This window comes from Vombatus ursinus, unplaced genomic scaffold (assembly GCF_900497805.2).
Source record: "Vombatus ursinus unplaced genomic scaffold, bare-nosed wombat genome assembly UNPS02000582.1, whole genome shotgun sequence".
Lineage (NCBI taxonomy): Eukaryota > Metazoa > Chordata > Mammalia > Diprotodontia > Vombatidae > Vombatus > Vombatus ursinus.
In genome coordinates this window covers 22,353,765-22,366,344 of record NW_020940360.1, presented here as the reverse complement: position 1 = coordinate 22,366,344, position 12,580 = coordinate 22,353,765, and the positions used below count along the sequence as shown (strand labels likewise).

The 12,580-nt window shown below is 36.5% G+C and overlaps 1 protein-coding gene across 2 annotated transcripts in view; it reads left to right on the top strand.

The window, feature by feature from the left end:
- MMS22L (MMS22 like, DNA repair protein) overlaps window positions 1–12,580 on the top strand; it is a 160,122-nt gene that overhangs the window by 101,403 nt on the left and 46,139 nt on the right. For both annotated transcript variants that reach the window (XM_027856873.1, XM_027856865.1), the window contains exon 14: window positions 11,405–11,598. In XM_027856873.1, coding sequence (XP_027712674.1) covers window positions 11,405–11,598 — 194 coding nt within the window. The remainder of the gene's footprint in view (window positions 1–11,404; window positions 11,599–12,580) is intronic.

The following is a 12,580-nucleotide window of genomic DNA, read 5'->3' as shown; positions in this document are numbered from 1 at the left end:
ATATGATGAATTAATTTTATCAGTATTCTTAACAATTGAATGACATGTATGCTTTCCCATTTTATTTTTGGTTAATATACTTTTATAATAGAATAGATTTGATTTTAAAATACTTTCTATTAAGAATTTTGAAATTAAGCTCACTTCATTTGAATGAGTGATGTCTTTGAAAATTCAGAATGTATAGATGAACAAGATTGGAAGGTGAACATTATTTCACCAAATATGCATTTCTCCACTTTTTTTAACCTCTTACTCCCCCCATCCCTACCCCCACCCCTAAAATGACTAAGTGTTCTTAGTTGCTGAGGAGATAGAGTATGGAGCTGTAGGAATCTAGCTCTTAAATTACTGTATAAGCTATAGCCTCAAACTCGGATTGTCCATCTTCAAGGCCCCAGCCTGATGAGCCAGCCCCAACACCTTTAGTTAAAAACTCCTTTTGATCTTCTTAGGCTGGCGTTCTGCCTGAGAACAATTCATTTACATACAGACTACCCAGGGACTTTGGATAAAATCCGAACTCTATCCCCTGACATTCAACACCCTCCAGCATTTGGCCCCAGTCTTATCTCCCACTACCCCAGACTGAGCTTTCCCTCCCTCCTTCCTCTCTTCTTTCCTTCCTCCCTCTCTCCCTTCTTTCTTTCTTTCCTTCCTTACTCCCTTCCTCCTTCCTTCACTTCTTCCTTTCTACTTTCCTACCTTCCTGTCTTTCTTTGCTAATGCTATTCATAGCTTGTGCTACCTGGAGCATCCTTATTTTCATTTGATCACTCGCTGTTCTTTGAAAGCCCAGCTGTAATGCTTTTTTTTTTCCTGTGAAGTATATTCCTTGACTTGTGCCCCACCAGCCAAAAGTAATATCTCCCTCCTCTGCATGACCATAATATTTGGTGTTTCTCTCATTAATTCACATTTTACTTTGTAGTAAAAATCCTTTTTGTTAAAGGTTTAGCACTTAGCACAGTGTCTTGGTAGTGGCAAATCCTTTATAAATAAATGTTAAGTGAATGACTATAGGAATGAATGATAGATACTTTTCAATAATCATCCAACCTGACTCAACAAGTAATACAAAAATGGCAAAACATTTATCATCAAAATTGATGAGCAAAGGAGGAATTATTTAATTGAAAAAGGGTTTTGCTTATTCTTATCCTCCTTCATTAGTGGAGTATGAGTGGCCCGAAGTTTCATTCCTCCTTATGCTCCAGTAAAAGTACAAGAAAATCATTTTAAATAATCTCTTCTTTTCTTGTTAATATTGACATTAGAAATTGTTTCATTAGGAAGGAAGGAAGGAAACTAGCATTAATAGTAGTAACTAATATTTAAATAGTGCTTACTATGTGCCAGGGAATGTGCTAAGCATTTTATAATTGTTGTCTTATTTAATCCTCACAACAACCCTGCAAGGTAAGTGATATTATTATCATCTTCATTTTACAGTTAAGGAAACTGTGGCAAACAGAGGTTAAGTTGCTTCCTCAGGGTCACATAGCTAGTATATTAATATCTGAGGCCAGATTTGAATACAGTTCTTCCTGAGTCCAGGCTCCATCCATTGAACTACCTAGCTGCTTCTAGGAGGCAGTGTGGTATATTGGAAAGTTCATGGGGCTAGGAATCAGGAGACTTGAGTTATAGTACTGCGTGAGTCACTTACTAGTTCTGTGATGTTGGACAAATCACTTAACCTTGCTGAGCTCATTTTTCCTCATCTGCAAAATGAGGCAGTATGTTTGATGATCCCTAAGGCTCCTTCCAAATTTAAAATTTTGTGATCTATGTTCTTCACTCTAAAAATGGTAAGAAGTTTTAGGAAGATAAGGTTTATCATGCATCATGAATGTGGAACAAGGGGCCTTGTACAGCAGAGGTGTCTCCCCTCACTGATGGGGAGGGGGGCAAGGGTGAAAGGAGGAATGAAGCCCACAACTCCTCAGTGAGGCCAGAACAAGATTTAAACTTAATGGTTAAATGTTTAACATAATAAATAAAAATGAAATATCACATAAAGGATGGTGGTTTGTGATTTTCTAAGTCAATTAGCTTGCATGGATCCATTTCTATTTGAGTTTGACATCTCTGTTGTATAGTACCTTTCAAATAATAGGTGCTCAATAGGTAATTATTGTATGATTGATTAAACCTCCTTTATTTGAAGATTCAGAAGATGTGCATGTAACCTTTCCTGATATACTGGAAAGACTAATATAACAGAAAGGAAAGAGGTTTGGGAGTGGTCAGATCACAAGTGGTTGTTGCAGGTGCTAGTTGGTGTTACCTGTGTGACAGATTTCCACTGCCTGGTCCAGGATGAAGCACCTTGAAGGTCTCTTTATATCTCCTAGAAATTAGGACAGTTATCATAATAATTAGCATTTACGTACATAGCTCTTTTAAGGTTTGCAAAGTGCTTTACATGTGTTATTTCATTTGATCCTCAAAAGAGCCCTTTGAGGTAGGCACTGTTTTTATCTCCATTTTACAGATGAGGAAACTGAGGCTGAGAAAGATTAAGTGACTTGTCCAGAGTCACACAGCTAGTAAGTGTGTCTGAAGCAGGATTTGAACTCATGTCTTCTGGACTAGTGCTCCATTCACTGCTGCCTAGAAAATGAGATCTAGATAATGAATGCAGTTTAAATATCTGGTACTTAGAGTTTGTGTATCTAGCTTCCAATTCCCCAGTTAGTTTTATTCTTAAACTTGTCTAACTAGGAAGTTAGTGCTTTCATTTAATATCAAGAAAGAAAACAACTTGTACATGTGGCTTAAAATTTGGCCTCCATTCACTCTAGACCCAGTTTTATACCTGTTTCTAGTTAGAGTCCAATTAATATTAAGGGAACTCGTTTGAAACTAAGATTCAGGAAATCATTCAGATGGGAAAAGATATTTCATTGGAGACTTGCGAGATTATATAGCCTATTTGTTAATATTGCTTACAAAGGTGTTGAGCTGTTAATTTCTAAATGTTCATTTACTAATAAATGTGTCCTGTTACTAAGATTGGCATCTCATTTTATTTGGTATATTATGGTCATGTAAAAATAATGTCTCTTTTCAGCCTTTCCAAATCGCCAGTTTTTAATCTTGTGAGCTAGACCACTGTCCATTCCTTTCTTTCACACATGAGTAAAGCGAGACAAATATAGGTTATATTTCTTAGATAATAATATTTACTCTTGGTCATAACTGAAAGGCTTAAGAAGTAGAAAGGCCTTATTCTGCTGTCAATAATGCCTACAATTTTTATTCACTTCTTTTATCTACAGAAAGGATCACACATATTCCTTTAGTTTGTGTTAAGGTTTCAGAAATAGCAGTACTGTCAATAACATACCAGAGTTCTCTTCTTATCTTGAATCTTTCTGCATTTGTCAATAGTTAAGTTCACACTTTATATTCCAGTAGAAATATTGTAACTATCAGGAGCAATTTATCCATGTGACATCTGATGGATATCTGTGTTGGCCCTCTCCTTTTCACTCTCTAACACTAGTCCTGACCTCTCTCTCCCTCTCAAGCTCTAGTAATTTCACGTATTCAAATGCTACCTGAAAATTTTTGCTCATGTCTCTGGTCACCTTGAGCTCCACAAACATAAGACTAAACTCATCTATCCCACAAAACCACCTACCCCTTGCAGTGTCTCTATTTCCATCTATGGTCCCATTGGGAGTAGTGTGGAATTCCCTTTCCCTTAGACTCAGCCTCTTTTTCCCTCACCCATGCCTTACTCATATCTACCTGATTACCAAGATTTTTTCATTCATCATATTTCTTATGTCTATCTTTTTTCTCTGTTCCCACTGCCAGGAATGAAAATGAAACACAGTTCCTTATCACTGAATGCCTATAATATTACTGGAAACACCTAACTACACTCCCTACCTCTACTCTTTCCCACCTCTAGTCTCTCCCACGTGTTCAACAAGATTACTTTTCCTTAATGTATAGTCCTGATCATGTGACTCTCCTATTAGGAAACCTTCAGTGATTCCCAACTTACATTTAGGGATACAGTCTGAACTCCTCAAGCAGGTATTTAAGGCCCTTTAAAATTTAGCCCCATCCTATAGTAATGACTTCCTTCTAAGAACACTCTCATCCAGTCAGATTCATTCCCTATACTTAACTAGATCTTTTCTGTCCTTTAGTAGACAGTTCAAGTCCATTCTCCTTGAAGCTATCCAAGGTCCCATTTTTTCTCTACTAAATAAACCCTCTTTGCTGAATTTCTCTAGCAGTTTTGATCCATACTGTTCATATGGCACGTAACCATATGCATTCATATACCAATGCTATGCTCTTTATACTCTCCTAGATATTTGCCCTACATTGCGAAAAAAAAAAAAAAAAGCACACCTAGATTCTAAGATCTGTGGTTATTTGAATTTATTTGCCTTCATTTTATCATTCTCCTATATCTATTCACAACTTTATTATCCCTTTGCCCCTTAGTATTTAATAAGCTGTTCATTATATGTGACCAGATTCATAGTACTAGTGTTGTGTCACATCTGTAGTTCTTTTGCAGCCAGTGCTATCCCCTTTTTATCTGTTGGTGTCCTTTGATCAGACTCACATCATGGTACGGTGGAAAAAGCGCTGGCCTTAGAAGCAGCACACCTGGGCTCTGGTTCTGCTTTTGCCCCTTACTAGATATGACCTTGGACAATTCAAACTCTGAGCTTCAGTTTGATTTTATAGATACAGTTCATTCAAGCTGTAGACATCTGTAATAATTTATTTCCTTTTGTTCAAACCTGGCCATGCCAAACTATAAGTTTGGCAAAAGGAAGCAAAGTGGAGTCGTTGAATGAGCTTATGGCCTTCAACGTTCTTGACTCTTTAGTATTCTAGCAGGAGAACACCCTGTGTCTCTTGTAAGGCACTTGTAAAATCAAATGTTTGTCATAGAATATCAAATTTTTCAAAACACTTCTGATATTTAGGTCCTCAAACTTATTGGTAGTATGATAATAATGTTTTAAGAATGTGTTCTTCATCATGTTTAGCACAAGTGTAAACATTTGAGTTAGTTAATAATAATAAGAATAATAATAATAATACCTTAAATTTACATAGCATTTATTATGTGCCAGGCACTGTGTATATATATGTATATATATTTTAAATTATTCGTCTCCACCAACTATTTATCAATGGTAGCATCAACTCATAAGTTATAGTTTTGGGACAGGAATCTGGGACCAAGGCAAATGAAGTTCCCTAGGGATAGAATTGTAGGCAAGGTATGGTTAAGATCCCCAAAATACATTTGTTCCAAGTCAGAGACATAAAAGCACACCTGAATACCAGTGAGTAAGGTAAGAAATATGTCAAAGACCAGGCATCCTGGTAGAAACTAAGAACATCCCAATGTTAAAGGATATAAGGCACTGCAGGTGATCAGATGTCAAGATTTAGTAGCTTTGTGTTAACTAGTGGGGAAAGAGTAAAGTGGACAAGAAAGTGGATGTGTGACATTAGTGCCAGGCAGTGTTTTCTGGCTTTAGCCAGAGGCTTCTATGTTTCCTGCTAGAGTAAGAACTAGTTCTCAACATGACTAGCTTAGGATATATAGATAGAATCAGGTAAATGACTGGGAAAAAGACAAGTATTGATGAGGTCTGTAATATCTATTAGAGCCTTGATTCCATTACCACATCATAACATTGATTTACTTTCTGAGTGTACATGCCAGATTATAAATGTTTCTAAAATATATTTTAACTCACAGTGGATAGAGCACCGGCCCTGAAGTCAAGAGGACCTGACTTCAAGTCTGGCCTCAGACCAAACACTTGACGCTTACTGGCTGTGTGACCCTGGGCAAGTCACTTAACCCCAATTGCCTAAAAAAAAAAATAAATAAATAAAATATATTTTAATTAAACATGGATATAGGCAGTGGATAGAGTGCTAGACTTGGGAGTCAGGAAGATCTGAGTTTGAATCTTGCCTCACATACTTACTAGCTTTTTGATCCTAAGCAAGTCACTTAACCTTTATGTACCTCAGTTTACTCGCCCATAAATCTATCTCCTGGAGTAGTTGTGAGGATCAAATGAGATAACATATATGTGAGGTGCTTTACAAATCTTAAAAGTGCTAAATAAATGCTATTATTATCATTATAATTATTACCTTCGATTCAGTCAGCAACCATTTATTAATCTACTTTGTTCAAGGCAGTTTGTACACTTAAATTTCTGTTCATTTCTAGCATGAGCCTGCATCCATCATGCTATTATGTTGGGTTTTGTATATTTTTATTTATTTTGTTAAACACTTCTCAATTCCATTTACAAATTAATATTTGTTTTTTAATAATTTGAGTTCCAAATTCTCTCCCTTCTTCCCTCCCCTCTCCTACCCAAACAATATGCTATCGATACATGTGAAGTCATAGAAAACATATTTTTATATTAGCTATGTTTGTTGGATTTTGTCTGTCACATTTAACTTTTTTCTTAAAGGCTACCCAAAAAGATCTACTATCCCATGTTTTCTCTTGTATATATTGAAGTATGTGGAGATAACAGTAGCTTTTAAAAATAAGAAATAAAAACAGCCAGCCTAAAATTAAATGGCTTCCTTTTGTTTTTTTTAAACCTTTTGTCTTCTATACCTTATGTCATGTATTCTACTAAGGTATCAACTCTGACCCTCTTATATTTGTAAATGTACCTGGAGGCTAGTATGCAATGGACACAGCAAATAAATCTAATAATTCTTTTTCTTTTGGCCTTTGCTCATTTCTTCTGGTCTAGAAAAATATGGTGGTGGTGGTTAGTGATGGTTTTTCAGGAGTTGAGGAAGGGAAAAGAAATTACTTGAGAATGATAGAACCAGAAAACTTATTCTGTCTTTTCATCATCAACTGCCAATGCATTGTATTTCTTTGGCGTGTCTTGCTTTTGTCCAATGTCTTGACTTTTGTGTTTGGATAAATTGTTATAAAGTCATTTTAAATGTTTTCTTTTTTGTGCTAAGGATTGGGTTGTCTTAATATGATATATACATTAATAGTTAAAACATTTCACTTAGGAAGTTTTCTGTGTATTCCTTATGGTATGCAGCTTAGTTTTTAGTTAAAAATATCAGGTAGATAAAAAACAGTGCAAAAAAAAAAACAAATTTTTGTTTAAAAAAATCACTGCCTTACATTTAATTGGGATGTTCTATAAGGCATGGTTTCTGCATAGGAGTATAGTCTAACAGGGGTGGAGAACCCATGGCCCCAAGGCCACATGTGGTCTTCTAGGTGACTGGTTGCTACATTTTCACTGAGTCCTTGTTTTACAAAACGAATCCTTTTAGTAAAGGGATTTTTCTGTGAAGTTTGGAATCAGGCAAAGGGCTGCACTTGAACACCTAGAAGGCCACATGTGGCCTCCGGGCCATAGGTTCCCCACCTCTGGACTCTGACATTCTCTCTCTCTCTCACTCTGTATATATATATATACACACACACACACACATATATATATATATACACACACACACACATATATATACACATATATATATACACACACACATACACACACACACAAACATATGTATACACACACATATATACACATATATGTATGTGTGTATATATACAATTTTTAAATTTTGTCTAGTTTGTTGTTTTTTCCAGTGATCTAAATTCTATCCTTTGACATAGTTCACTGGTCAGCGTCTTAACATTTCTCTTTAGGTATGTCAGAAGGGATAAATGTGCTTAAGAATAATTTCTTTTTCCCCCAATATCAACCTCAAAGTCTTAATGGTTCCCCAGTGCCCCCTTTGGCATTCTTTGCCAACATGGAATACTAGCTGTCATCTCTGCATAAAGCAAGGCAGCCTGTGGTTAATTTAGCCACTATTGCTGATCTTTTCTTAATCTCAAGGAGGAACAGAGTAAATTTTGTGAATGTTTGACTAACCTTTGATTATTAATATAAAGAAGGTGTTAAATGAAAACATCTCTGCCATAACCTAATCCTTAATCTGTATGTAATGAAAATACACTTCTGTCACCAATTATTTTAATATTCTTTATTTTACTGCCTTCTTTTAAAAAAAATTAACTTTTTATTTTTATTTTCAGTTCCAATTTTGCTATTATTGCCCTCTTTTGCCATATATGTATATATACACCCTTTATTATCTTGAATTTGTAGAGTTTTAAGAAAGCAAGAGCCAAATCTCTAGTTTTCTTAATATGTAGTGTCCCAAGAGTCTTAGTGCAGTTTTAAGCTACTAAAACTTAAAGATATTTTGAGATACTAAGGCTTATACCTACACTAAGATGTTGAGACAATCCATATGTCACAAGTAATTAGGTGATTAAGTTCGTTTGTTATTATTGTAAGTTATGAGTGATTTATGACCTAAAAAAAAAAGGCTTAGAGAATATATTGTTGGACTTGTAACCTGGAAAACTTTGGGTCAGATGCTGCTTCTAACACTAACTGTGCAACCTTGGGCAAGCTGTTTAACTGCTATATGTTTCAGGTGTCTTGCTAGGATATACCTGCTAAGTCAGAGACCATTGGGACCTCCACCCAGGTTCCAAAATGGTTCCTCAAGTGCTGGTCTGATCATATTATTATCCTACTCAATAAACTACTTTGGCTCCTAGATCAATCAGTAAATATTTGTTAATTGCCTTCTATGTGTCAGGCTCTGTGCTAATCACTGGGAATACAAAAAGAGGTAAAAGATAGTCCTTGCCCTCAAGAAGCTTACTGTTTATAATTTAGAGCCCTTTACAATCTCTCCTAAAACCACCTTCTCTCTTACTGTTCTGATTACCACACTCCACTGTCTGGCCAGACTGTCTTCTTGCTGTTCTTCATTCATTTACATTCTCTGTGCCTTTATACTTGCTGATCCACCATGCCTGGAAATCACTCTTACGTACCCTTTAACTTTTAGGATACATTATTCTCTTCAGAGCTTTGATCAAGGATCACCTTCTTTGTGAAGCCTTTCTTGATCCCTGCCTCTGCTAGTGCCCACTCTCTCAACTTATTTTGTATATATTTATGGCCTCCAAGTTTCTTGAGGATAGAGACTGTTGTATTTTTGTGTTTTTTATCCTCAGTGGCCAGCATACTGTCTGGCATGTAATAGGAACTTAATAATTGATTGATTGATCTGCACAGTGGAGGGAGTTTCCACATCAAGAGTTCCTTATCCTGATGAAGTCACAGATGCTTCAGGTACTTCACACAGGAAAACTAAGGAACTACCAAAATCTCTTATCAATAGATTTCAGTCCCTATGTAGGAGCCTACCCATTTGAAGCTGTGTAGACCCTATCTGCAAATGGTCAGGTTGCAGACTGTTCCTTCCTAAAGGGAGAGAGTTAGTGGTATTTGAATGTTTTTGGTTTTGCCAATGTTGGTCTCTCCGACTTGAACTAGTAGGTGGAACAAAACCACATGAAAAGATGCTTGGTGGAGACACTTATTTAGGCTTTGGTGCATTGACTTTGAAAGAAAATGGAAGGCTGGTGTGATGGCACATCCTTATATTCCCTGCTACTTGGGAGGCTGAGGTTGATGGATCTCATGAACTTAGGAGTTCTGATCTACAGTGGACTGAGCTGGTCCAGTATCTGCACTAAATCTTGCATTAATATGCTGAGTCCCCACTAAGGATTGGTGAAGCAGCCCAGGACAGAAACAGTCAAAGCTGTATATCAAACCATGAGTAGCCACTACATTTCCAGCCAGGGCCAGATAGGGGAGACACCCAGTCTTTTTTGTTTTTTAAAGGTAGCCGAACTGGTTTCATAATTTTTAGAAACAGCCCTCTGGCCTAACTTCAGACTGGGATCAGTACTAGACCTCTGATTTCATTGGTACTGAGAACTCTGGGTTGAAGAAATTCCCTCTACTAATTCAAGTTGACACCTTCTCTGCAATTTATATTCTTAGAGAGTTGCTTAGAGCACTGAGCGATTAAGTAATTTGCCCCAGGTCAGTCATTATGTGTTAAAGGTGGAACTTAAACCTGGATTTTAGTGGCTTCAAGGCCAGTGCTCCATCTACTAGCTGGGGCTATATAGTATATAATCTACTTAACTTTTTGCTTACTTATTTGCAGTTATATGATGTATAGTAAGACTTGGCCTTGCATCCATTCTGCTCTTTATGTAAAATTACTTTATTACTTTATTACCCAGTGCACTTGTCCTAATGAGCCTCATGAGATGTTCATTTCTTTTAGAATGCCCACTTCCCCCAGGGAAACAATTAAAAAAAAAACAACCCCAAAAGAATGGTGAAATGACTATGGTAAAACATTTTCTGTTATGACTACCAATAGTTTTTCTTAATGTTATAGTCTATACATATTAGTGCTATGGCAAGTCTGTCTTCTCAGCTCTATGCCATTATCTTATAAATATCTCGACTCTGACTTTACAATGCTGTTTATAGAATTTAATAAGGCAAATGTAATAATGCTGCCTGTGTTTTAATGCGCAATCTCAATTGAGTTGACCACAAGATAAATAGAAACAGAAACGATAGCTTGTTCCCACATATTCTTTTTAATAAGCATGTTATTTAGTTGATCAGCTTCCTGCAATAATGCCTTCTATCCCAGTCTCCCAGACAAATTGGCTAATGCTTTCTCATGCTTTTACTCTGGGAGTATTGGTTCCCTGAAGATATCTCTGTATTAAATTTATAGAAAATGCTAACTTCTGTATTAGGTTAAGTAGAGAAATAGGACTAAAAAGGACTTAAGAAAGGTGAAGGCATTATCAAATTTATGTTGCATTGTTTCAGAGAGGAACTTTTTTGCTTGCTATTTACAAGGTAGTGAGCAAGGGATAAGATCTTTGACACGATAAGAGTACAGTTTTGCATTTGATTTCTGGCATGTGCCTTTTTGAAAAAAGAAACATGATTTAATGTGAAATACCACTAACAAGTCAAATGTACATTCTTTTTTTGATACACTCATATGCTTAAGCCCACAAAAGAAAACTATTTTTTTGGTGGGTTATTTTTTTTAAGTTGTTCATGCCTCGATTGGAAGTAAAATCACTTGTCATGCCAGCTAGCAGTTGCAAAATGCAAACCTTCATTCTGTAACTGCCTATTTCTCATTTGGTTCTGACATATTAAAAAGCATATAATTAATGGTTGACATTAGTAATTAACATTAACTTTATGGTGCTTAATATGCCATCATTCATCCATCAAATAACCGAGGTGCATTAATGTCTTGGCATAAAGGTTTTAATTATATGAAACGGTCCTTCAGTTTTCATATGGAATATTTGAAAGAAGCCCAAAATGTATTAACAAAAAAAAAGGGAAAAAAGATTTCTATAAGCATTTGTTGAGAGTGAGTGGTTGTTTTTATTTCTCCTTAGGAGTGTGTACCAGCAGTCATGCAGGGAACTTCCAGGGGAGAATGCAGGCCTGAGTGTGCCAGCCTCATCGGTGGCTAAAGAGCACCACCTGGCTGCAATTGCCCGTGCACTCTGGAGAAATTTCTTTCCTTTCCTGAAGAGCCAGAGAATGTCACCGACGGTGCCTCTCCCTCAGCTTGCAGATACGGCTGCAGGTCAGCATTCATCCTTTATTTACTGTTAGATATTTACTTTCCTCCTTACAGACTGCTGTTGTTTTGTCAGTGTGTTCTTGTCTCCATTAAGTTTCTCACTGCTGTAGCCACTTGAATGTTAAAACATTTTGACAACCGCAAAAACGGAACTGCCTATTTTAATAGGATCCTTTTATTTTTATCCAGCTATGATTTATTAGAGACAAGGCTTGTTTTTGCCTGAAATGAAAGAGGTATCATTAGTAGTATTGATAAAACTGCTACTGATAGCAACAATTCACATTTATGCAGGGTTTTAAAGGTTTATAAAACACCTTTCTCACAGCATCCTAAAGCTACTCTTCTTCATCTGAAGATTTTTATATTTAAAAGAACAGTTTGATTGGTTGTCTCATGTTGTTTTCAGAAAGTATCGTCACTGTGAAAGCAAGTGATTTTTACAGTTGAATTGCATAAATCTATAGCCAGGCTTAAGCAGAGTATTTTGCATGAAAAGCTGTTCTGCATGGAACATAGAGCAGTGGAAATAACATTGTTCTCAGTCAAACTCAGTTTGACTACTTACGTGATCTTGGGCAAGTCACTTAACCTCTATGGGCCAATAGTGTCGATACTGTTAATAATTGTAAAATGAGGAGGTTGAACTAAATGATCCTGAAGTTACTTTCTGCTCTAAATTCATGATCCTATTCATGTAGCACCTGAAATAATTAACAAGAATACCAATCAAACTCTGAGAAGGTAGGAAGGTAGCAGTAGTAGCAGTCATAGTAATCGTGGTGGTAGTAATACTAGTAGTGACTTTGCACAACCTTCCCTCACCTAAATCCAACTCACCTTTGATAATGAAGGACAAACAATAACCTGTGAGTAGTAGGAGCTGCCCCACTGGGGACTCAATTGACCAGTTCCAGTTGGGCAACACAGCTCCTTCCTCCTTCCTTCCTTCCTTCCTTCCTTCCTTCCTTCCTTCCTTCCTTCC